Raw genomic sequence first — 27,476 nt, forward strand, 5'->3', positions numbered from 1 at the left:
TTATCTCCCAATGACAGAAAAATGCAGTGTGTGTGTGTGTGTGTGTGTGTGTCTGTGTATGTGTGTGTGTCTGTGCGTGCGCATAAGCTCTACTCTTCAGGGGCACAATCATATTTTGGTCTTGGAGGGAAAAAATACCATATCATTAGTCTTTTTTAAAAGCATGGAAATTATGATTTTGTGATTAGGCCAGGCTATAATTATAGGCCAAAGCAGGATAACTTAATATAATTAGTGTTAGAGCAATCACTTAAACTACTATATACAAACCATCGTCTGGAGTCTTAATTATACCACCGTATAAAAATCATTCATTCTGTCAGCTGCTCTCATTGCAAACGATGGAAAGGTGTACACACAGAGGGACCAAATGTAAGAATAAAGGATCTAACCCATATATTCTCAATACAATATTATCCATGGTCACAGATTAGAAAGCAGTAGCTAATAAAGCAAAATGATTCAACTTAAAGTTCTTACTGCCTTAGAGAATGTGTCTAGTACATCCTTGATAACTAATTTTTTTTAAAATTGAGTTTTCAGTGGAAATATTTCCTGGAAATAACTCTGGAAAATTCCTTCCAAATTAACAAAGCTTGCTGAATGCAATACTCTGTGAATCCCTTTTCTAATATAAAGGATACACAATCTACACATCTGATATGACTTAATCCACAATGTACATATCTGAACCTCTCACTGGGAAATACATGAAGACATGATTAGCTGATAGTCACATAGATGAGGAACCAAAATTAGGAGTGAAGTCATTCTCAGCTCTGCCAAGATTGCTGTGTTATGGATATCTGACTGTCCTAGTGTGCACACCTAGAAACAAAGTCATCAGTCTCTACAAAACCCGAAGCCTGAGCAGCTTTCCTTGCTGTTAACCTTTCTTCACTTGGCTGCTACTCTAGTTTCAATGCGAGTTCTATTTCACATCCAGGCCCTTCTTTGGTGCCTCACCTTCTTCAAGGTGAATAAACTCCTCTGTGACCTCACAGCCATATTCTGCTTAGATGCTCTTCCTGGAAATGTTCCTTTGACTTTTATTTCACCTCTGCACACTTTGTACATTATATGCGTTTGCTGGCTAGAGAGCTGAATCGCCTGTATAGCACTCCATGACACCTTTGTATAAAATTCACGATTCCAAATCAACCGCATACTGTCTCCTATTGCATGTAAAAATAACTTCTGGAAAAACCTCTCTGGATTGTCTTTATACCTACCACATTTGTCCAAACTTGAAAAATTCCACACAGATAATAAGAAAAAGGAAACCGAAGTAGAGGAAAATCTATCTTTTGTGTTTTCAAACTTGCTTTAAAATACAAACATTTCCTGCAATGCAGAAGTTGAAAGTGATGAATGTTATGTGGATATTTTTCCACTTTGACTGATCAGAAAAGTATTTATAAACCCCTGACTGATGTCTTGAGCTTGTAAATCAACACCAGGGGAGAACACTTTAAGCACATTTATCATCTAAGACAAACAGCCTATTCAGAGCATGATTATTTTTTATTCATCATTTAAGTTTCACCTCTACATTTGCTTCTTCTCAATGTTAATAATATCTTTATAAGACTTCTCAATATTTAATGTTACAGCTTGCCTGTTACATGCTGACAAGTTTAGGTCACATGCTTGGTCTCTAGAAGACCAGTGAGCTTTGCCAAAAAGAAAAAAAAAAAAGAAAAGAAATAGAAAACAAAAAAATGGTCGATTTTGTATTGAAGTCTGATGTTAGTCGGCTTCTTTGTCAGTTCCCATTGTTGGTTTCAATGACACAAAAATCACAGCATCACAGTTTTAAAAGGGAAATTAAGCCCAAGATACTTTAGTGGACTGGCCCCATGGCATGGAAGCTCATAATTACCAGAGGGCACCCAGCATCTTAGAATACCACAATTTTGAATGTGTATGACTCAGTCAACTCCCAGGACAGCCCACTGGGTCAGTGGCGCTCTGTCACATTCAAAGACAGAAACATAAAATGAAATCTTACCTGCTCATTCTCCTCTTCATCACTACTTAGCTTAAGGTCATCTTCTAGCATTCTGAAAAAAGGAACAAAGAGGTACAGATACTTAGCAAATTCAAAATAATTCAGCACCAAACTCTCTCTATTACAGCAATGTTTCAGTAATAAGTATATTTTATTTCCTGATTAATTACAACAAAACAAAACAAAACAACAAAACCCAAAAGAAACCCTTTCCTTTTCAGTCTTTTCTTCTGATGTACTTAGGAAATGACAAACTGCCCCATAATGAAAATTAACCCTCACAACAGTCCTTCATAGGATCAGATGGTTTGCTTCAAGAATATGAGGTTGTAAACCAACAGAATCAAATAGGTGCTTTTGCTCGCAGTTTGAATTCCATTTACTTGTTCAGTGTTCGGCATGTGACAGCGCTGTGCTATGTCTCCATGATTATTCATGGTAAACAATCAGAGAGCAGGTAGAACTCTGCCGACAGCAATAACACAATAAACTGGAGCTGTGAGCGGTAGCTGCTTAGGTCTCCACCAGTCAAAGATCTGGAGAAGACATCTGCCTGAAAACTCTGCTGGATGAGGAAGACCAAATGGGAGAGAACTTTCCGAAAAGACTCTGTGAAGGCAACTCCCAAGTGCCTGTTGGCTCTGTCAGGTTTGCCATGGTGGAGGCAGTGCGGAAGGATACTTTTGGGTCCATAAGAGTCCAAAGTAAAAACATACAAACAAATTCAAGCCCTCTTATTTCTGATGATGATAAAATTGTATTCTTAGTAGCACTGCTGAATTGTTTATAGGGTAATAGTTTTCAGGTTAATTCATTTCAAAAGAAATCTCACTCAGAAGGATACTCTGTAATGCAAATGAATGCAGGCAGAGCTGCTCTGTGGGGGTGGGGTGGGGAAGAGTCCATTTCTGATGGACCCCGGGTGCTCCAGGAACCAGTCTGAAGACCACTGAGCCCATGTGCTTGAAAGACCTCCTTGAAGTCACCTTCCAAAGACTGTCCCCTAAAATGTGCCTGGTTTCTTTAAAAGCCAATTATAGGCCCATCATCAGTATATTCCTCTGAATATTTTTATAAGTAATTTCAGTGATTTTTGGGGTGAACTTGGGGTAAAGACTTGCCAGGGCAGCATATGGACCCAGTTTTGCCCCAATTGGGCATTTGTTTGGAGAATATCACTTAACGCCCTCACCCCTGGTCCCATTGCCTGAGTTGTAAAACGACAGGTTATGCTGGGCAATCTCTACGGTCCAGTCTGCTTTAGATTCCATGAGTCTAGGGAATAAAGTCGCCCCCTCTTTCGTAAAGTAGAAAGACTCTTGTATTTGTCGTAGAGAGCACAGCTGAGATATTTCTAAGCAATTTCTGGTGTACCATGTAAGCTGTAACCATTAGGACACCAGATCTGTTTCCTCACAGGTGATGGCTAGTCTACCAGTATGGAGAAGTATCACTCTTTTAGTATTTCAACCACAGGCAAACCAAGAAAGCACCAGCGAAGACTGCAGAGATATATCCCCAACTGCTCTTTGTTTCTGTTGGGCGTGTCATCCGTTCCCTTTGACCTCACAAACTCCTACCCTTAGCTTCAAAGAGAAGAGACATGGTGGTGATTTATTACAGTATTGTTTGGGAAGAACCTTCTAGGAAGGGGACTGTGTTTTCTTTGTCCTTGAGTCCCTAGTGACTAGCACAGTGATGGCACAGGATACAATACCAGTTTGTTGGCTGGGCTGGGGCGCCTTCCCCAAGCCTATTCTCCTACCAAAAGGCACAAATGCCTTTCTGATGAAAAAGCCCAGAGAAGCAGGACCGTATCTTGCCTCCACCCCTCACTCTCTCTTTAGGGGTAAACTGCAAGCTGCGATTTGGTTTCATCTCGAGGACTGCCCTGCAAGCACTGGGTGTTCCAAGTGTGGGTGGTCCTGTCAGTGGGTGGGAGGAAGGAGGGGGGAGGTACACACACAATCCTCGTTAACAACCCCTTTGTTGTTGTACAGAGGTCACGTTAAGGGTGACTGGGAAGTTTCATCTTTATACGGGCGACAGCATGCACAGACTTGAAGGCCACTGTCACCCGAGCAAGAAACCCCAACATGCCCCAAAGCAAGGGATCTCAGCTTGGCTGCAACCCAGCCATGTGACTCAGTTACCACATGAGGCTGGCAACACTGAAAGGAACCACAACAGTTAGAACAGTGTGTGAGGTTCTCTTTTAAGGTGGGAAATACAGCTTATTTTGGTTTATGTGAAGCATGTGCTAAGTGTGTAAACATCACTGGGTGTTTGTTCGAATTTCATACTGTCTCTCACATCCCCTGATCCTGGGTGAGTCACACCTCTGGGCCTTGGCTTTGTCATTTCTGTATTTGCTATCATCTCTAGAAGAAAAGCAGTCAGAGGGTCCACCTTGCTTTGTGAATTTTTTATATTAAAAAAAAAAAGAATTTATTGTGTTTCCGGCTAAAATCTAAAAGAACTAAGAATCAAATGCAAGAATACCTCGTATTCAGGAGAGACTTCCCAAGAAGTTATAAATCCAGTTAAACTTCTGAATCGTGAAATGGGAGGAAATGGCACTGAAACACTAAGTCCAGTTCATACACATCCCACAGCAGCCCTGGGACTGTCACCACCTCTCTGCGCCCAATCGCCAGCAGTCACACACCAAGGGAACGGATGCTCAAGGCCATCCGGGAACACAGTCCAGCCCTTGTGCTTTATTCTGATCGTCACGGCGGAACCCGCGCGACTCGACATTCACTGCGTTCTTGAAGCCTGGCCTAACCGACTTGAGGGGGAGGAGCCAGAGTGGATATCCGAGGTTACAGCTGAACAACAAAGCATGGTTGGAGAAGAAAAATGCAGTAATCCCACAAGATCCTAAGAAACGTCAGTGTGTGGAGGGTGGCAGGTAGACCAGAGGCTGGGGTTAGCTCCACGCAAACACACAGAGGGCACTGTGGCCATTGTGCCCCCAATTCCAATCCTACCCATTTGAGAACATTTTTTTTTTTTAAGATTTTTTATTTATTTATTTGAGAGAGAGAGAATGAGAGACAGAGAGCACGAGAGGGAAGAGGGCAGAGGGAGAAGCAGACCCCCTGCTGGGCAGGGAGCCCGATGCGGGACTCGATCCCGGGACTCCAGGATCATGACCTGAGCCGAAGGCAGTCGCTTAACCAACTGAGCCACCCAGGCACCCCCCATTTGAGGACATTTTATCATCTATTTCCGAAAGGAATAGATTGGCATGAACAAAAAACAAAGGTTTAAACCAAAAGTAAAAGAAAATCCCAATTAAGAGTTGGTGAGGCCCACGGGCAGAGGCGGGTATCTCCAACTCCATTTGTGAAAAAAGGAAGACAAAGTCTCCGATGCTCCGAAGGGCTGGAGGCAGAGTTTGGGATGGGTCATCTGTACATCAGCACAGGGCCTGTGCTTCGGGATTGTGCTGGCTGCCCTAGCCCTATACCCCTGCATCTGAGCACCACCGGGCCTTCCTCCAGCCAGTGACGCCCACCCAGCCAGAGCCACTCCCTCTCACGTGCCCTTAGCCCTTCCCCTTCTCAGCCCCTCGGAGCCCCCCCCCAGGTGCCCGAACTGCTGACTGGTAACAGCGCTCAGCATTGAATGGATGTTCATGCCAGGCCGGCTGAGAGCACTTTCTACACGTTACCTTGCTCAATCCCATGCAACTCCTCCAAGGTGGGCGCTACTGCGGCAGCAGGCAGGCCGAGGTGCTCTGGGCACGGACTGTGCAGACGGGCTGCCCAGGATGAATCCTAGCGCTACCACTCAACTAGCTGAGTGACCCGATACCTGCCTCCACGGGTTTTCCAGAGAAATCATTACACAATCATTGGAAAGTGCTTAGCACAGAACCTGGCACAGAACAAGCATTCAATAAATGTTCGTTTTTATTAATATTCCTTTTTTTTTTTTTTTTTATCTCTGAGGGTAATGCCTTAGAGCATTTAAGGAATTTGCATGGGTAAACAGTTTGGGAGAAAAGCTCTTTCTATAAGAATGCCCTAAATCTAAGCCCTTTGCTCTGCTTTCTGGACATCCTGAAAAGAAAAGATGAGATTTTCTAGAGGTTACGGACGGGGTAATGTATTTTAGGTTATAACTGCTGCCGTGGTTGTTCGATAGGACGGGCCTTACTGCTACAGTGGACACAACGCATGCCCGTCAGCCTCAGTGCACAAGGAGATCTGTCCCGAGGGCCAGGAGGCCCCTAGCAGGACCCACTGAGTGATGACAACAGGGATGTTGAAATAAAACAGACAATAAAATGGGACTTTCTGAAGTAAGGCCAGAGAGCAGAGGTGCAGCCAGAGGTGCCAAGAAACCTGGACTCTGTGCCCGGAACACCTGACGTGCCGTCCCTGCTGTCAGAAGCACTCCCAGGCCGGGCCCCATGGTGACTTACCCGCGGAGGCCGAGCCAGGTAACCAAGAACTGAGACGTGAAAGGACGCAGGCAGGATTTTTAAACATGCAATTAGGTGATTAAGATTCTACCTATCCTTCCCTGGGAACTGCGTTAGACAGCAGTTTCTTAAAATTATCGTCCCAGGCTTGTTATCACTCGCCCGGGGGAGCACCTGGGGCAAAGGTCACGAGGTTTTGAGGCATGGGCTGCAGGTCCCACGCTCTCACGCACGGAGGCGGCCTGGCGTGGACGGCTTCCAGGGGAGGGCGCGACGAGGCTTCCGAGCTCTGACGAGCGGAGCAGGCACAGACAGTTCCCTGTGAGGTCTGCCGAGGACTGCCTCAGGTAGTGAAGGATGAAGGGCAGCACGGCCCCCCACCAGCAGGAGCCCTGACCCCTCTGGGCTACCACTACTCCTGCAGTCACATGGTAACGGAGGGGGGGCGGTGGGGGCGGGCGCACTGTCCCAGGGCCGGTTCCCTCACATACTACATTCAGATCAGCACTGCCACTCGGCCGTTTAAAAAATGCCTCCAAACTGTGAAGCTCTGGCACACACAACTGTCACAGAACCCAGCCACCTCATCTGGAGGTATCTGCGGGAGAGCTCGGGAAGGGGACGAATAAAGCCCTTACGACTCTAATATCTGATGACCGTAACTTTCCCACGGGTGGTATTTTTAAATTGGGCAATAGATACACTTCTGTTGTTGCCAGTCCTTACGTTTCTGAGGTACACCACTTCTCAGGGAGCATAAACAGTAGCCTCTCCTTAGCAGATGGCCAACTGCCTCTCATGCTCCCCTATTTCTTCACAGGTATTGCAAACGGGCACATTAACTACCTGCAAATGTAATGGCAGTCATTTCACAGAGCAGTGGTTTTTAATTAATAGGATTTCCCTGGAATTACTTGCCATTTGGGGTCCTTAACAGATCTGAATCCTTTAGCCCTTTAGGGTTCATTTCATTTTGCTTGATCTTAATGGCTTTTAAAAAATCTGACTTTTAATTGGGCTGTTTGATTTTCAGATTTGCTTCTATAGCTGGTGCTACGACTGTCTACACCTATTTGAGATTTAAAGCCAAAGACAAATGTTTATGACTCCCCATTAAACATATTCATATATGCAAATATCTATTCTAGCAATTAGCTGTGCACGATAGCCTACTCGTTATGCAAGTGCACCCCTCTGCAGGTACTCCCCAAGCCATCATTTCTACTGCTCAGAACATGGGAAGGAAGTTATAAACCAGCTTTCATTCTGTCTGAAGTCCACTGCTCTGTCAGGGTCATTGCTACCATCTGCCTGGGCTTATTTTCACAAACAGGTAAGTACTTCCCTCTCTGCATTTGTTCAGAAGAATTTAGCTCCTGCCACTTCAGTCAACCGGGAGCCAGGAAGGCTAGGATAGGCTTGCACTGGGGGTTGGTGATTTAGTGCATCCAAAGCACAAATGAAGTAACTTAGTCCGGAAGCAAATAGAGAAATCAGGAGTAAGACAAAGGGGGTGGTCTAGATGACCTACGAGTTTTCAGCTCTGATGTTTTCCTATCCATCTTTTGAAACAATGGTGGTTCATAGGGAGATGGTGTTTGCTCACACGTATCTCCTTCCTGGACTTCCTCTTCCGGGGACTGTTCCGGTTGTCAGTGAAATCGACAAATAATCTGATTCTGCCACGTTCATCCTGTGGTGGAGGATGAAGGTGCACTGTAGCTCTTCTGTTTATGACCTTATTTTCTCTTAGGGCCAGTAAGTTCCAATGGTCATTTTTTCCCACTTACAAACTGAGTGCACCTGCTACCTTCTACACAGGCCTGTCTTCCCTGGGGGCCAGCATCTTATTTCCTACCATTTAAGACTCTCGCAAAACACCAGTCTCATTTAGAAGACCTGCTAAACGCTGGTGAGATATGAGATGAATGTGTGCCTTTGAAATCTCAATCGAGCAACTGCCTTTCCCAATAGGACCCGTATCTATTACATTAATATAGAATAAATGGAAATCAAAGGAAACTGAAAACCAACACTAATTAAAAAAAATATATAGTCAGTGGTACTAGAGTGTGGGGTGGATGAGTTCTGGAGACCAGGTGGCTCGGGAAAAGCTGCAAGGAGGAGGGAGTACCTGAAGGGCTTCTAAGTCCTAGAGGAGGCAGATGATGTCAGGGACCTCTATCCTGCCCCACAGAGGAAGGTTGACAGCCAATTCCACAGGAAGGGAATGGAGGTAGTTTATTTCCCTTACTCTCATGGTATTTTTTTTGAAGTAATACATACACATAGTTCAGAACTCCCCAAATAGCATAAGGTATACAATGAAATGTCTCCCTCCTGGCCTTCTTTCTACCCTCTTACTTCCTACTCTCATCCCCCAAAGTCACCCCTGTCTGTAGCTTCTTCTATATTATTTCAGAATTTCTTTATGCATTAATAAGCAAACATAAATACAGAGCATTAGATCCATCAGGGTAAGTACATGACACTAAAGAACAACTATAGTGGTGGACAAATATTATGTTAACTGGACTCTAATTATCTGGCTGTGGCAGGCAGCTTCTAAGATGCTCCCAATGATCCCGCCTCCTGGTATTTATGTCCTTGTGGACTCCCCTCCCCTGAGTGTAGCTGCACCTAGTGACTGGCTTCTAGTAAACAGAGGAGGGCAAAAGTGATAGGATGTTATTTGCCAGTTTAGGTGACCTCTGCTTGCTGGCATGCATACTCTTATACTCTTCTTGCCAGCCTGCTTGGATGGAAAAAGGCTGCCATGTTGTGAGCTGCATATGGAGAAATTCCCGTGGCAGGGAACTGGGGGGGCGGGGGACCTCTGCCAACAGCCAAGGAGGAAGTAAGGTCCTCAGCCCAGCCACCCAGGAAGAACTGAATCTTGCCGAAAACCACACGAGTGAGCTTGCAAGTGGGTCTCTCCCCAGGTAAGGCTTGAGATGACTACAACCCACCCACACCTTGCTGCCTTGTGAGAGACCCTTAGCCAGAGGACCCAGGTGAGCCATGCTCAGATTCCTGACGGACGGAAACTATAGAGTAATAAATGCTGTTTGAAGTCACTAAGTCTTGAGGTAATTCGTTGGGCTCTGAGTAATTCATATGCTAGTGGATGATATTAAATATTTAGTGTGTCCCTTTTCAAGATCATTCTCAGCTGCTTGAGCTAAAAGCATTAGTAGCCATTACTCAAGCCGTCCAACAGAAGTATAATTTGGGCCTAAAGGGTAATTAAAAAGTTCTAAAAGCCATGTTAAAAAAGGTAAAAAGAAACAAAACCAACTTTAGTAGTATGTTTTGCTTACGCCAACATATCATTCAACATGATAATATACACATTTCAAATGCTCACTGGCCACATGTGGCTGGCTAGTGGCTCCTATATTGGACAATGCAGGCTCATACTTTTTGTAGAAGGTGAGGGGTGTTCAAATCTCCTGGAGGTTTTGTGTTTTTCCCATCTCCACCCAGCCTTCAGCCCCCCATTTGCTTCTTTCAGACGTCAATCTTCTCTAACACCTCCTGCTTTTAACAGGGTACACTGAGCAAGTCTGTGACAGCAAAGATCCCACTAACTTAGTGTGTGCAGGAGCTGAGGGAGGAGAAAGGGAAGGCTTTGGTCAGCATCACTGCAAACGCGTACCCCCACTGACTATCCTTCACGGAGACTGGGATCCCAGAGGCCCATTTTGTGCCAGTTAAATGTTTTAATGACCCATCTTTGCTTCTAATTCTGATGAAGCTAATTACACATGGCATGACACTCCACAATGTACATGGAAGCTGGCTTCACACAAGAGCTGGAAGGCAGAAACCTGCACCGAGCTGCAGGTGGCCCACAAGAGGGCTATGCTCAGTGCAACGTGTTTAGGAGCCACGGCCTAGTTTGAAAGCAGAACAGTGGGCTGCCTTGCAAATACACCTGTCAGAGGCTGACTGGGCAAGGGAACTCTGTACACTTGTTGCTCTGACTTCTCTCTTACCCACTTCTCTTGCATATAGTAAAGACACAACTCACAAAAGCTGGTTTTTTTTTTTTTTTTTGAAGTTGTGTATTTTTTAAAGTGTGCTGGTTGTTTTTTTCACTTGGAATTGCAATTCTACCTAGGGATGCTGAGTGGCCCAGAGGGAACTCTCCAAATGGAATGTTGGGCCCGTTTTCCTTGAACATCCCATGGAGGGAAAGCACCCAGAAGGATGTGAAGTGCCACACAGAGTTCGTGTGACCATGAAAATATGAAAATGCTCCATCTTTTCCATTTAGGGCAGTGCAGTCCACTGTTATAAAGGAGCATTCTCTGAACACATTAGACTTTAAAATTGCTTCCTCCGGAAAGCAGTATAGGAGAAGAGGGCTGTAGGTACTCTGTCATTTCTATCAAAAAACATCCAAGGCTTTAGAAATAGCACTTTGATAGGGAATGCTTTCTGCTCAAAGACAGTTTAAAAATTCCTATCCTTGTTTGTTACAAGGACTTCTAGAAAAGTAGTTCCTGAACTTGATGTTCTCGCTATTAGAGGATTCAGTTTCTGAGCAAATTCAAGTACGGCTCGTGAAAGAATAAGATCCTTTTCCAAGCAGACACCAGAAGAGAGGTCCAAGGACCCTGACTGGGAACATAAAGTTTTCTCGGCTGCATGGATCCAATGATGGGCATTTCTTTACTTAATTCTCTCTGAAGGGGAATTTATACCTAACCAGAGGGGATATGAGATATGTACATATATGGCTCATGTTTGTGATGTTGGATATTAATTGGTTGTCAATAAATTAGTAAGCTGGTTGCCTATTCTGTTTGTTAACTAATGGTTGGCTTATTTAATTGATAATTTTGACAGTAAGAATGCACTGAACCTAAAAGGGTCAGGCATCCACTAGGTTAAGATTTGTTCTTTGGTTCATGATACCAGTTTTTGCATTTTTGTGGCTATTGTTATTAATAAGTTAATTGCCGAAAGAGTCCCTAATTGAGAGATGTATTTGAACTGATAAATTGTTAGGATTAGAAAAGAGAACCAAGCACAACCTTCTAATTAGCAAATGCATGCCCTTTAAGCTACACCAACTTTACATGTTGCCTGCGAATGGCATAATGCAGTGGTTTCTAAACTTTACTGCACATCGGTATCACTTGGGATCTTTGAAAAACACTGATGCCTAGCTCCCACCCCACCCCCCATATTCTGATGTAACAGGGGTATGATCTGGGGATCCATGGTTTTAAAAGCCTCCCAGGTGATTTTGATTTACAGCAAAGTTTGGGAACCCCTATATAACACAGAACTGAACAGAGTCAGAAGAGCTGCATGCCTTCAACAGTTCTGGACCTAAACTCTGAATTTTTTCTTTACCCATTAATAAAATGGATGATAGGGGTGCCTGGGTGGCTCAGTCAGTTAAGCATCTGTCTGTGGCTCAGGTCATAATCCCGGGGTTCTGAGATCAAGCCCCACATTGGGCTCCCTGTTCAGTGGGGAGTCTGCTTCTCCCTCTCCCTCTGCCCCTCACCACCCCCAGCTCATGCTCTCTCTCTCTCACTCACTCTCTCTCTCTTAAATAAATAAATAAAATTAAAAAAAAATGGGATGATAGTTGATTCAAATGAGCCAATAAAGGTAAAAGCACACTGGAAATTGCAAAGCCTTATAGGGGCTTCTCAGCAATGGGGTTAGCATTATCTTAGGTGCTTTAAAAAATATTGGTTCATTTTGCACAGTGAGGGAAACCATCAACACAATGACAAGGCAACCTACTGAATGGGAGAGGATATTTGTAAATGACATATCTGATAAGGAGTTAATATCCAAAATATATAAAGAACTTTTACAACTCAGCAACAAAATACAAATAATCCAATTAAAAAATGGGCAGAAGACCTGAATAGACATTTTTTCAAAGACACACAAAGGGCCACCAGACACATGAAAAGATACTCAACATCACTAATCATCAGGGAAATGCAAATCAAAACCAAAATGAGATATCACTTTATACTTGTCAGAATGGCTAGAATCAAAAAACACAAGAAATAGTAAGTGTTGGCAAGGATGTAGAGAAAAAGGAACCCTCATGTACTGTTGGTGGGAATGCAAATTGGTGCAGCAACTGTGGAAAACAGTATGGAGGTTACTCAAAGAATTAAAAATAGAATTAGCATATGATCTAGTAACTTCACTACTGGCTATTTGCCCAAAGAAAATGAAAACACTAATTCAAAAGGATACAGCACCCCTATGTTTATTGCAGCATTATTCACAATAGCCAAGATAATGGAAGCAACCTAAGTGTCTATCAACAGATGAATGGATAAAGAAGATGTGGTGTATATACACAGTGGAATATTACTCAGCCATAAAAAGAATATCTTGCCATTTGTCACAACATGGATGGATCTAAAGGGTATAATACCAATGAAATAAGTCATACAGAGAAAGACAAATACCACATGATTTCACTCATATGTGAAATTTAAGAAACAAAACAAACAAATGAAGAAAAAAGAGACAAACAAAAAAACAGACTTATATTCGGAGAATAAACTGGTGGTGGCCAGAGGTAGATTGGTGAGGAAGATGAGTGAAATAGATAAATGGGAAAGAAAAAAATACTGGCTCATGGGCCTCATCCCCAGGGAATCTGATTTAATTAGTCTTAGGTTGGGCATGGGCATCGGTATTTTGACAGGCAGCCTAGATGAATTTACTGCTCAGACAGGGTTAAAAACCACTGCCTCAATTTCAAGTGAATGATCTCCTTCTCATTAAAGCCATCTCCAATCCACAGGACAGAATTCTTCCCATCTTACCTAATTTTGCACAGAATTAAAGCACTAGAGAGGACTGCTTGTTAACTCATCTGGCTCCACTTTTCCCTCACCTTCCATTTGAGTAAGAATGCTTCCAAGGGAGAGGTGTGTTATACCCAGGATAAGGCACAAACCCATCATTACTAATGAGTTAAGGAAGTATTGTTAGTGTTTTAGAATTCTTCAATGGTGGTTTTCAGAAACCATGGACAGTGCGGGGGCACCTGAGATTATTTTCTGTTCCACAGCCCCTGGGAGGAAATACAGAAGGTTATAGGTTATCTTGCCTTTTACATTCTCTGGGGAAGTCCCGAAACTTTCTTCAAGACGAAATAGCACAGTTGACATCTCAGCTCCCTTTTAAAGCACTACCCTGTACCACAGAGGCTAGAGGCCTGGGAACTGCACTCCCTGCCTGCATGGTTTTGCTAGATGTCACCAGTGAGAGGCACTGAATAGGGTTCGGGAGGTCAAAGAGTAATGGGAGCCATTATTGCTCCCAGGGCAGTGAAAGCAGGTGTATAAGCTTCCGCAGAAGGCAGATGTGCTGTCTGCCGGTGGCCTCCAGGCATCCTTCTGTAACACTGTAGGTGCTGCAGACTTCTGAGATTATTGTTAGCAGTTTTCTGTAATTCTGGCTTTACTGATTTCCTGGTGGCTCCATGCTTGTAGCTTCCCTAGCCCTCCGGATGGGTTATGCCCTACGGTTAGTGCCTTTCTACTTAAAATACCTAGAGTCGTTTCTCTTTCCCAGATTGAACTCTGACTTACATGTACAGTAATTAAGAGCATGAGCTCTGGAGTCAGAAGGCCTGATTTATTGATGTACATCCTGGCTCTGCCACATACTAGCTGTGTGTTCTTGTGCAAAAAATCCAGCATTGCTCTGTCTCAGTTTCCTCATCTTTAAAGCAGGAAAATAAGAATGTTTACCTCCCAGGAATATTGTGGGAATTATATGGAGAAAATGCATGAAACATTTGTATAGTACCTGTTACACAGGACTCACTCAATAAATATTCAATATTATTATTGGTGTTATTTTACCCACTCCATCTTCTAACAATCGGCATGCTATAATTTAAGACCATTTCACTTCTAACAGCAAACATAAACTTCTTAATTTATTGACAATCTCCAAAGAACAGTTGCTAGTGATATAAAGTTGAAAAGGTTTTTGCCTTCAAGTGGCTTACTGCTTTTTGGAGGGAAAGGCCGATAAGTAAACCCAGCAAAGATATAAAAAGTAGAAGCACAAATAACCATCTTCTGTCTTTGTCAGACAATGCTGGCCCCTTTTGTTTTTCCTCACAGGTCTTATTCTCCAGGCTTTGAAACATCTCTGTAGTTCTCTTCTCTGTCTACTATAAGTTCTCTGACATCCTTCCGAATGTACAGAGTCATGTGAGGGACACAATCCACTATCTAGGCTTTCTCAGGATTAGCTGCAGCGGGAGAAACACCTGTCCTATGTTGGAAGTCAAGAGTTCCAACAGTTCTCCATCTTGTTCATTACGTTGCTCCCTTCCTGTCCAACTGCCTCTTTGTTTAGGATACCCACAGGTCATTTGAGATTCATCACCAAATTTTAACAGCCTTGCCCTGTGCTCTGTGGACCTAGATGACCATTCTGGCTTCTGTGATTGGGAGGGGACCAAGCCAGAACTGGATACTGCAGAGATCCAGCCAAACCTCCATCTCAAGTTGTCCAGTCTCCTGGGATGTATGGTCCTCAGGACTTCTGGCTACCTGTGACTAAGCTGCAGGCTTTTATACTAAAGCCACTAATCCTCTTTGCCACAAACACAACAAACTGACCATTTAAATGCAAAGAAGAGAAGAGGACATCCATGTCCCATATTAGAGAAAAAGCATCCTATTAGATATTCATTAAATCGGGAGGTTTGTATATGATACTCAAACTAAGGCATTTTCATAAATACAGCTTAATGTTACTTTTGTAGTGCTTCACATATTATCTCTGATACTTCCAGAATTTTTCATTATAAAACTAATTCAGGTGGTCTGAATATATAAAGCAGATAATCTCAATTAAAAAAAAAATCTCATTTATACCAGGATTAATTCACTACTTTTTTTTTTAAGTGAATAGGGTTGAAAATTAGGCCAAATATATTAAATGTTCTATACTCATTTTCAGGTATGCACAGCTGGTTTTTGCAATGGGAAACAATTACCCATTCAACATGCATCTCTATCCACCAATTACATCCTTTTGGGAGTTGTTCCGCTCGTGGTGATACAGAATGGATCAAACAACTCATGCACATTAAGCCCCGCCATATCTATTGCAGAGGAGGGTTCCATTCACTGGCCTGGAAACAGGGTCACAGGCATCAGTCAAGGTCACTCCACAAAAAAGTTTCAGCATTTCCTCATGGTTTTAGATTAGGTATATTTTGGGATTAAGTCAAGATGAGTAGAACTGCAGAAGGAAGTTGCTGCCTATCCAGCTTTTTGCAGATTCATCTCTTTGACTTTCAGGTGGCAGAAAGAAATCTCAAGTGCAAAGAAAATAATTCATGTGAAAAATTTTAAGTGGTAGTGCATATTTTTGAAACAGAATGTGACTGCAGAGTAGTGTTTGTTCTACTTACTGCTTAAGAAAATAACCAGTTGGCGCCTGGGTGGCTCAGTTGGTTAAGCATCTGCCTTTGGCTCAGGTCATGATCCCAGGGTCCTGGGATAGAGCCCTGAATTGGGCTCCCTGCTCAGCGGGGAACCTACTTCTCCCTCACCCTCTGCCCCTGCCCCACCACTTGTGTTCTCTGTTGCTCGCTCTGCGTTCTCTCTCAAAGAAATAAATAATAAAAGAACTGGTAATAATCATGATAAATGCAGTTACTATCCTAGAGGTCATGGTGTAAATCCTGCCTAAGTGGGTCTGTTCATTGACAGAAGACAGGAGTAGAGATAGAGAGAGACAGGACCCCATGCAGATTTCCTGAGTTTCCAATTTTAGATGGGTCAGGAGTCCTGGTTCATAGTTTTTCATTACAATGGTAGAAAATCAGTTGAGCTCAGGACCAACACTAGACAACACTGCAAAGAGGGTGCACCTTGTTTTTGGAAACCTCTACCATTTTAGGTGCACCCTCTCCCTCTTCCAAGGTTCATACATCCTTTCTCATGCAGCATGTTCTTTTTCTGTCCCAGGATCCCATCTGGGATAAACAGACATGACATTCAGTTGTCATGTCTCCTTAAGGTTCTTCTTCTTGGCTGTGACAATTTCTCGGTCTTGCCTTGTTTTTGATGACCCTGATCATTTTGAGGAGCGCTGGCCATGTATTTTGTAGAATGTCCCACAGTTTGGATTGTTTGATGTTTTTCTCATGATGAGATTGGGGTTCTGGGGAGGAAGACCCCAGAGGTAAAGTGCCATTCTTATTTCATCGTATCAAGGGTGCCTGTTATCAACGTGACTTTATCACTTATGATGCTAAGCTTAATCACTTGGCTGAAGTTGTGTTTGTGAGGTTTATCTACTGTAAAGTTACTCTTTAACCTCCTTTTCCAGACTGCATATGGAAGTCACTAAGTAAAACTCATGCTTAAGGGATAGGGATTCCACCTCCTTGAGGGACAGTATCCACAGAAATTATTTGGTATTATTCTGTACAAGAAATTCACCTATTCACCCTGTTTATTTGTTTATTCAATCACTTATTTATATCCATATGGACACTTGCATATTTACTTTCTGTACTGGGTTACAATCCAACACTAGTCAACTATTTCTCTTTTTTTTAAAGATTCATTTATTTATTTGAGAGAAAGAGAGAGAGCATGGGGGGAGGGCCAGAAGGAGAGGGAGAGAGAACGTCAAGCAGACTCTACTCTGAGCATGGAGCCCAATGTAGGGCTCCATCTCACGATTCTGAGATCATGACCTGAGCCGAAACCAAGAGTCGGGCGCTCAACTGACTGCACCACCCAGATGCCCCTCAACTACTTCTTAATCACATAAAAAGTACTAGACTGAGTAGTCCTTCTGACACTCTATAGATAGAGCCAAGGGGCAGAGTCACAATGTGTTGCCAATGGTAGCTATAGACATAAATCAAAGGCTTGTCATTATCTGTGCAAAGTGATTAAAATCTGGCCAAAGAGAGTCCCAACAAAGCATTCAGACTCTGATCAGCAAGAACAGGATTCTTTCTAAATGACAGATGTCTGCATATTCATATGCATATACTAAGGCTATCAGAGATATTCAATTGCCAAATGAAACAGACACCTTTGATTCTTTGTCTTATTTGTTCAGATTGATTTATGTGACATTCATGTAACACTCCTTCCTTAAAATGTTCCTTGCCCAGCTTCTCTGATCCTTAAGGTTCTCTTTATCTTTGCCTTCCCATTTCCTTTGATGAATCTACCCCTTTTGCCACTTTTCAGAAGCTGATGTTACCCTTGGATCCTGTCCTCAGTTCTCTTCTCTCCTCCCCCTTCTCACTTCCTCATCAATTCCTGAGGATGACATCTATGACCTCATCCTCCAAGAGCCAATTCTACAGGCCCAAGTGCACCCTGGCATTTCGGCACTCTGGCCTCCTAGAGGCCAGAGACGACATTTATTCTACTGGGCATCTTTAGTGTCTAGCAAAATGCTTGGCATCGAATAACCACACAACAAATGTTTGCGAAGAAAATAAATGAATCTCCACTTGAATGTGCCTCCACCTTGATTGGCCTAAAACCAGAACCCCTCATCTCCCCACCTAAAATCCAACATGCACTGCTGAGTTGTGTGCCCAAGTCTGTGGCACTGCTATCCACCTGGCCATCTGCACATGGTTGCTGACTTCCTCCCTTTCCTCTTTACAGACAATAAAACTCCTAGAGGTGTATGTTCAATTCTTAAGTTTTCTCTTGCACCCATCTTCCTCCATTCCTCACAATACTGCTTTAATTCACACTTCTGGTTCCCCTGTAATAGCTTAGCAACTACCTGCCTCAAGTTTTTCTCCAGGTTCTGCTGCCCACCTTGCTGCAGTCCACCTATAATCGAAATCCATAGTCCCTGCTGCTTGTTAAGGCCCACAAGGCCCTTCATGGCCTGGCCTCAGCTCTTTGCAGTTGCTACCCTGTCCTAGCCCTTGGATGAAATACTGGAACAGTGCAAACTATGTAGAGTTCCATTTGTCTGACCTTCAGCCTCGACCTCTCCTCCTGCCTGAAATGCCCTTCTTTCTTTTCCCTGCTTTCATCTATTATTCACCCTTCAAATGCCACCCCAAAGGGCACATCGTCTTGATGCTCAGTGACCTTAATTACCCCCTTCTGTACACTTGTCTATTAGCACATTTTCCACTCTATGGTGTAATTATCTGTCTTCAGAGTCCATCATCTACCTGACTCATGGGCTCCTTGAAGGAAATGCCAGCCTCACTCCTTTCTGTGTCCCCAGCGCCAGGGGCACACAAGTATTTACTTAATGAAAAGTCCTAAGCACATGCCCCTCCTTAATAAGAGACAAGAGCTACAACACTGCACAGAAGAACTTGATCCATGACTACAAATGGAATGGAATACATTTAAAATATGCCTTTAGTGGGCTGAAAAATAATGAGCTCAAAATAAGTTACATAAAAATTTACTTTAAGAGGTAATTGAATTTATAATAACCACACTTTTTAAAAGCTTATTGCCTATTAACTTCAACAACAAAAGGTGGCTGGGCAAATTTGTCTACTACAGAATCAAAGCTACAACTGAAAGGGCTCTGACGGAACCTGGAGACACCTCGGGCCTCGGCCGACTGTGTAGCTGTTTATGAAATAAAAGGTTCGAGGCTAATGGCCATGTGCTGCTGCTAGAATTCCTGCAGGAGGGGCGCCTGGGTGGCTCAGTCGGTTAAGCGACTGCCTTCGGCTCAGGTCATGATCCTGGAGTCCCGGGATCGAGTCCCGCATCGGGCTCCCTGCTTGGCGGGGAATCTGCTTCGCCCTCTGACCCTATCCCCTCTCATGTGTTCTTTCTCTCTCATTCTCTCTCTCTCAAATAAATAAAATCTTAAAAAAAAAAAAAAAAAAGAATTCCTGCAGGAAATGAAGGGGTAGTGTACGCTAACTTTTCATCCAGATCTTTTCCCAGTAAAGATCTGGCTTTTGACAAATATATTTTGGTTAAAGGTATCCTAATACAAGGTAATAATAATAATAATAACAGTAACAACAATAATAATAATAAAGATTAGGGGCGGTTGAGTGGCTCAGGCGGTTGAGCATCCCACTCTTGATTTTGACTCAGGTCATGATCTCAGGGTGGTGGGATCATGCCCTCGTCGAGCTCCCCGCTCAGCAGGGAGTCTGCTTGTCCCTCTCCCTCTGTTCCTCCCCCTGCTTGTGCTCTTTCTCAATCAAATAAATAAATAAAATCTTTAAAAAAATATTAAATTTGTGTTTTGAAGAGTTTCTATGCAGGCATGGTGGAGTTTTTTTTTTTTTTTTGATGATTTTATTTATTTATTTGAGAGAGGGAGAGAGAGTGAGCACGTGCACGAGCAGGGCGAGGGGCAGAGGGAGAGGGAGAAGCAGACTCCCCACTCAGCAGGGAGCCCCTTGTGGGGCTGGATCCCAGGACACTGAGATCCTGACCTGAGCCGAAGGCAGACGCTTAACTGACTGAGCCACCCAGGTGCCCCTGGACTTTCTTTCTTTTAGTTTCCTGATGGAGAAGGCCAGGAGGAGCCATATGGGGAAGGACAAAGATGGCCGTGTGGATGTGGTGTCAGGCATATGGGGCGCATTCTGTCTGAACATCTCGGTGTGGGGCACAAAAGGCAGCGACAATGGTAAGTAAGGAATATGTATTACAGGGACTCCCCCTAACTTTGCTTTGCTGTTGTTTGGGGTCCAGAGGCCCAGTCCCTTAGGAAGCTGAGGCCAAGCGGGTAGTTTTTAGCCCTATCAAGGCTCCCTCCCTGCCTTTTCTTTTTCTTTACCAAAACAATCTTGACCAGGATTTCCTCACTTCCTACCGGCAACACACTCCAGCTCCAGAAAATTCTCAGGTTGCCTGATCACCAAGGCTGGTCTCCACACCAGGCTGTGCCCCATCCCTGCTAACTTCTCCCATGCTGAGCCAGAGGTTCTGGGGGAAATTTGGTCTTCTCTGTGCACCAAGAGCTCCGTACAGGATCTTTCAATGCATCTGTACCCAGAATATTTTCATGAAAAGTCCAGACACCATAACAAAGCTCTGCCCAAAATGCATGTACCTGCTGACCTTCTGTGGCCTGCAGTTTGGGAGTGTTATTTTGGAGCACCCAGTGTTGCTGATGTTCCTGTGCCCTTGTCCCCAGCTGGTGTCCAAGCTGGGGCATCTCCCTGCTTTCTCTGAGCTGCCTTCCCCAAAGGAAGGCTTCACTCACGACCACAGTCCGAAGACTCAGACCATAAGGGAGCTCGTGTGCCAGGAAAATCCTCTTAAGAGGGATTTTAGAGGTGAAGAGGCTTTGGTGATAATCCAGACCAGTGGTTTAGAGACCGCTGGTGTCAGTGGGGACACCCCAACTCTTCCTTCAGACGAAAACCTGTGCAGGAGAGCAGGGGCCTCGGTTAAGTGTCATCGGCCACTTTTCCCTCCTGCAAGGAGACAGCGGTGACAAAGCGAGTGGCCACCCTGCGATCAGTGAGAGGCCATGGGACGTGGGACAAGCCGTGCAGAGCCTGCGAGCGTGTGACTGGATCAGGAGAAAAATGAACCTAAGGGAAAAGCTCCCCCAGTAGGAGCGCTGTTGGCTAGAAGGTGGACATTCATTCCGGGGGTGGTCTTGTTTCAGGAGGGTATTTAACTAGTGATTAGGGCCCAGGGAAGGACTAAGTTCACGTAATTAACTAATGTGATCTAAAGTATGGAAGGTGTCAAGGACCCTGCTGAGTAGCCTTCTCGCCCTTCTTGGTGGAGCTTCTGGAGGCAGTGACTGGTCGCCAGCCTCCGGGGCTGGCGGCTGAGCCTGCCAGAGTGGCAAGGTCAGGGCTTTGCTGGAGCCCAGGGAGGGTGTGGCCTTCTGGCTGGGCCCCCACCTCCTCCTCTGGGCTGAGCCCTCCTCCTGCCAAACCCCACTGTTAACCCTTTCCCCTGCAGCACTGAGTCCCAAGGCAGAGAAAAGCCCTAGCTGCTAAATCGGTTCTGGCCGTTGCTGACATTTTCCATCTGCGGGGTGGCCCCTGGGGCCAGGGAGACAGGACAGAGAATTCTGCTTGTCCCTTGCTCCTGGCCCCTTCTGAAGCAGCACTGTTCTTATTCCTACTCTTCTATCTTATCCACAGCAGCAACAGTTGGGAAGAGGTTACCAAGCTATGGAGGTTGGAGGTGGTGTCTGTGGCCTGGGATACGAGGTGGCAGGAGGAAGACTGGCTGATGAAGACCTCCGAGGAGTTTCCTGGGAGGGGAGAAGAGGGAGCAGGACCAAACCCCACGGTGCTGTGTGCTCTGTCCTTTCCTGCAATGCCGGGCCTCCTTCCGCTGCAATTTGAATCGCACACATCTTTGAGGGTCCATCCCCAGAACAGCTCCTCTAGGAAGTCCACCAGATGACCCACCTTCCCTGGTGTCCCCTCGTCTCTGAACCCCATCAAGGATCCGTTTTCTTGGCTGGGTGCCAGTAGTTCTCTCCCCTCCTCCGGACTTCTGGGACCCAGACGATGCTTGACACTCTTGTGTGCTCTGGAGAGTCAGGTTATCAGGTCAGGTTAAATGCAGCGGGCAGAGACTCAGCGTGAAAGCCCGCAGCTGGCTCAGCTTCTTGGGGCTGGAGCTGTTCTGGCAGCTGCGGGGGACTCAGCCTGTCTGGATGCACACCTCCATCACAGTTGCTGTCACCTTCCACTGAAATGCCTTCCTTATGTCTCAGCTTCACCCCGTGAAGGGTGAACCTCTTATGAGCTGAGGCCATGCCACTGTCCCATGTTTATTTTGTTATTTCCAGTGCAGGACCCGGGACAGAGCAGGAACCTAACAAATTAACAGATTCCCCAACTGAACCAAATGGAAATGAACAGGCCACGATGAGGTTACAGAGAAAAGAAGTGGGTGATGGAGTAAGTGGAGAAGGGGGATCAAAAACAGATGGACAGGGATTCCATTATTGACTGCAACTCAAGTCAGTATTAACTGATAGTAACGTTAACATTACTACCCAGAATGGGGAACTTTAAATGGGATTCTGCAAGAAAAATCTTATTTTTCTCTCTGTATATTTCAGTCAGATTCTTGGAAATAACCCTTCTTTCTATCCTCCAGATAGTGCAAACACGGGATATGCCCAAACCTAATTTTCATATGGAAACAGTTGATATGCCACTAGGATGTCTTATCTAGTATCATCATTTACAGTAATTGTAAATCTTTTCTATTAAAGAAAAGCACTTATACTTTTTATAGAAGTCAAGGTGATTTCAACCAAAGAAAAATTACAGAGTTGGTGGGCATGAGAGAAGAGACATTGCCTCCTGGATCCTGTAATTTGTAGACCTTACGTTTATCGCTGGTTCCTCAATAATAGGGGAATGGCTCCCTGAAGTGACTCTTTGTCCTGTGATACCACCTACTTCGTTCTGGTTTTCCCTTATTACTGAAAAATAAAGTTGTTAATTTATTTTTTTAATAAAAGAATGAACTCGAAAGCCAGTGATTTTTGGTACCTTATTTATACTCTTAAGTTGGTAAGTAAGAAAAGCACTCAAAACACCTCTTCCATTTCCTGCTGCATCATTATTTCCAATGTCAAGGGATCCCATAAAAAAGCAGCCTTTTTCACTGTGTAAATACAGATTTCTCACTTCCCAGTACTTTTCAGAACCCTCCAGACCAGAAAGTAGAGATGGGTGCTTTAGATTTTCAAAGGATTTTATGGACTCAGGCCAAATTCTGACTGAGGGAAGACCCATCTGGTGACCCTTGACCCCCTGATCGGATGGCCGTGTAAAGCCGGGGCATAGCTGGTGTGAGCCGTGAGCAGTTAGCGACACGGGAGCCCAGGTGCTCTGAGTGGGAGTGGACGAGGTCCTGGCTTTGCTTCCTAGTGTTCTTTACTTGCTCGGTGACCTGCTGGTAATACTGTCAGTTTCCTTCTCTATAAAGGGGAAAAGAAAATGCTCTCTCAGAACTGTGGTTCTCTCTGAGAAACGATATGGTACAAAAGCTTTTGCGCTGCCAGGAATAAAATCATCATTAAAAGCTGTCATTTGGTTATATGATACACTGTAATCTCATAATTATGGAATTTATCTAGGAAAGCCTTGCACCTCCCTTTCATTTACCCACAAGAGTGCAGCTCTTTTAACCGATCCCACATCTTGGGTCATTTTTGCGACCAATACTCATAAATTGTTTGCTGCCTCCCCTGCTCCATTCCATTGTTTCACATGGCTGGGTCAACATTTCCTTTATGAATTTGGGGTATTCTTTAGCATAGCTGTTAAGATTTATTCTGGAAAGTGGCTGAATGTTGCCAGCGCTGCTTCGGGAACTGGTAAGAAAAGTTCCATGTCTGGGCCAGTAGTGGGCATGCGTCCATACCTACTCAATGACCTTCAAATGTGCAATATGCCAACTAAAATACATCTTTTTTTTTTAAAGATTTATTTGAGAGAGACAGAGAGAGAGAAAGAGAAAGAGTGCACAGAGGGAGAGGGAGAAGCAGATGCCCCACGGAGCAGGGAGCCTGACTCAGGGCTCGATCCCAGGAACCTGAGATTATGACCTGAGCCGAAGGCAGATGCTTAACCTACTGAGCCACGCAGGTGCCCCTAAATAAAGCTTTTAACCCCTCAGGTTAGTGAGATAGGAAATGGGTGACTACTGTATTGGAAAACGTGCTGGATTTGCAGTTAATTTTTGACCTCTAACTCTGTCACTTACTAGCTTAATGGACCTGAGTAAATTATTGGGCCTTTTTAGGCCTCCATTTCTGACTGTAAACTGAGAATGAATAATACACATCTCCTCAACTTTAAAGGATTATTGGGGAACTGAATAAGATCATGTAGACAAAAGCATTCTGCAAATTTTAAAGCACAGAGTAAGTCTTCTTAGGGACTGAGGGCTATAGGATTCCAACAGTGTAGGCTCAGAGCCTTGTGTACAGTAGGACCTCAACAAATGGGAACTGAAAGGAAGGACTACCCAACCACCACCACTAATTCTTCTGGCAACTTGATGTGTAGTCCAGAGGTGAGGGAGAGTGGGAGACAGATTTGGCAGATTAATTTGGGCTCAGCATGACACAGGGATGAAAACAATGAACTTCAACATCTGGTTATGTGTTTCTAAGGAATCAGTTCAAATGACAAAACACAGGGAACACATTGGATTCTAGAAGGCAGGATCCTTCGGGTTCCCCTGGGCCCACTGAAAGGCAGACAATAGGCCAACCCCCATTAACTACCTGGAGAAGACAGATGTCCAGGTGGGGGAGCAGGAGACTGCACTTCCCTTCACCTCTTCTGCTGGCCCCAGTCCTCTTCCTGCTGTCCAGCCCTCCTGGGACCCCAGAGGCCCTGCTGCCCTGCTCTCTGGCTTCTCATATTTGGCCTGCACTCGCAGCCGCTTGCCTTCATTTTGAGTTTAATTCTTTTATTGTTCACTGTGGTTCCTCGTGGTTCATCTCCCCTCTCTAAGGTCAGAGACTGTATTTCAAGTGTCTTAAGGCCCCACAGCCCCTGTCTGAGGGCCTACCTGTGGCAGGTGATCAATACCTGCTGAGGAGGAGCCCGGACAGCCATTAAGGAGCTGGGACCTGGCCCTGGAGGCCGTGGGAGTCCTTAAAGGGACTGAAAGGAGGACAATGACCTGGTTAAGTTTGTCCTGCAGGAAGATGATCTTTAAGGCAGCCTGGATGGATGAGAAAAGCCAGCTTTTAAGGGAGGGAAAAACTGCTTCAGGTCCATAAGGCCTTCTGAAACTCTCAGGTCTGGATGTGTCTGGGGATTCAGAACTTCTTTTTAGAAAGGCAAACTGATGCCTCCATCGCATTCTGTATAACACCTGGGCAGGGTCTGGGGCGGATGAATGAACAGTCACAGGAAGTGAGATCAAAGCTATAAATACCTTGCAGCTAGTTCTACCAAATGAGTTTTGTTGTTGTTTTTTTGTTTTTAAATTGCGGGCCTTCAGAGCTTTTAAAACATCTGAGTTGAGGGAGAGATTGTTGGTTGATACTCTAAAGGAAAGCCTTCTAAGGAGGATGGGTCTGTTAACCAAAGACTCTCTTCATTTTCTGCTGGAGAGAGGAAAGGCTCAAGCCAATAGAATGTGAGCTGTCTGGAGTGTGGGCTATGCTGGAGGGAGGGAGAGGCTCAGGAGAGCAGCAGCAAGGGGTAAGGAGAGGGAAGCTGGCCACAGGCTATGCTGGGTGCGTGCTCAAGCTGCCAAGGGCAGCCAAGGAGAAGCCCCTGGGTAGGGCTGCCAGGGCTATCAGGACAGGAATGCCTAGTAATCAGTTTGAAATTGTTTGCATTGCTTTCCATAAGACCTCTCCTTGCCCACCCCACATGCCAGTGGATTCTCTAGAATAGTGCTAACAGAAATAGAATATGAACCACCTATGTAATTTAAAAATTGCTAGTAGCTATGTTAATAAAACGGTGAAATTAATTTTAATAATATATTTATTTAACCCAATATACCCCAAATATTGTCATTTCAACATGTAATCAATAAAAATTATGGAGATTGTCTATGTTTGTTTTTGTTTTGTTTTGTTTTTGTACAAAGTGTTTGACACCTGGTGTGTACTCTACACTAAGAACCTATCTCAGCTCAGACTCTCCATATTTCCAGGGCTCCACAGTTACCCATGCCTGGGGGCTCCTGGACTGGGTAAGCTCTAGATGCCACAACTGGGCCAGTCTCATACCTCAGGTGGCTCAGGCTTCCCCACAGGTGAGTCTCCTAGGTGAGACCCTAGCACACTCCATATTTCTACTTGAATACATACAGCTTGACTCATTTAATTCACCAGCTTACCGAAGACCAGGGGATTAATGCCAGGTACCTACATTTATGAGCATAAATATATTCTTTTTAGCGAGAGTTCTTGGGATAGGCTGGAAGTGTGCCTTTAAATTGCAAAGAAAAAAAATCTGGGAAATGTATTTTTCTGTAAAACTCTTGAGTTTCCGTGCATATCCAGAGCTACACAGGATGCAGGAGGTAGTTATCCCTGCTTCCACTTTTTTCATTATAAATGACCATGGTTAGTTCCAACAACCTTAATAAATAGAATATCTCTCAAACTCACAAAATAGCACTCCATCTTCACTAGAGATGGGATTACATTTGTAATGTAGAATCCTGAGAATTCACGAGCACATATAAGCACACCTGCAAGCCATAAAATAGGAGAACTGAGGAAGAAGCTAAAATTAAGTGTCTGTAAAAATACGGATGATCAATTACAGAGTCCCTCTCCCTAGCTAAAGAACTCCTGAGAAGCTGTGAAAAGCTTGCCTGTGTGGGGAGGCACCCCAAACTACTCTAATGGGGCACTTAGGAACACCGGTCACCCCCTTCCCATGGGGCACACTCACTCTTCACAGCCTGATGGCCTCACACAACAGTTAGCTGTCCAAACCCATTAAAACAAAATTAATGATGATGAGTATTTTTTTGGTGAGTGTGCAGATAAAATTCACAAATGAATTGCCCAAGAAATCAATTTGACAGATTATCACATAAAATCTTGGCTGCTTGGAAGAACTGTAAAAAGTTTCATTAAGACAGTTCCATCCTCCGTCTTCTCAACCCAACACTGCTGCATGTTATAGCAGCAAGACTTGGTGGTTTGTGCCCAGGAAGCTAAAAATCACTGCATCTTAGCTGAACAGTATTTAATTTTAAGCCAGGTTATCTTATGCTTCTATTATTTAAACTCTGCGTTACATTTAATGTAAAAGGCCTAATCCGGGGTACGCATCCCCAGTCTGTACACAGGTACATCTGCACCCACTTAGTTTGCCACAAAAGAGAATCAAGTTATACTTATTGCCCTACTACATTGCTCTTTCTTCCTTCTGCTCTAGACATGTGGTCTCTGGAAGCCCAGAATTTGGACTAATGAAAGCTCTGCACATTCTACAGCGCAGTGTGAGATTTCTGTGGACTGGTGGAATTCTGGATGACTATGGGGAAGGAGTTGGCCAGCCTCGCTGCTCCCTTTGATCTCCTCTTCCTCTCT

General features: G+C 44.4%; 1 protein-coding gene across 1 annotated transcript in view; it reads right to left on the reverse strand.

Moving 5' to 3' along the window:
- AFF3 (AF4/FMR2 family member 3) overlaps positions 1-27,476 on the reverse strand; it is a 523,007-nt gene that overhangs the window by 113,991 nt on the left and 381,540 nt on the right. The window contains exon 9 of the mRNA XM_035001779.1: positions 2,012-2,063. Within this exon, the coding sequence (XP_034857670.1) occupies positions 2,012-2,063 (52 nt within the window). The remainder of the gene's footprint in view (positions 1-2,011; positions 2,064-27,476) is intronic.

This window comes from Mirounga leonina, unplaced genomic scaffold (assembly GCF_011800145.1).
Source record: "Mirounga leonina isolate KUSES-001 unplaced genomic scaffold, KU_Mleo_1.0 Mir_125, whole genome shotgun sequence".
NCBI classification, from domain to species: domain Eukaryota; kingdom Metazoa; phylum Chordata; class Mammalia; order Carnivora; family Phocidae; genus Mirounga; species Mirounga leonina.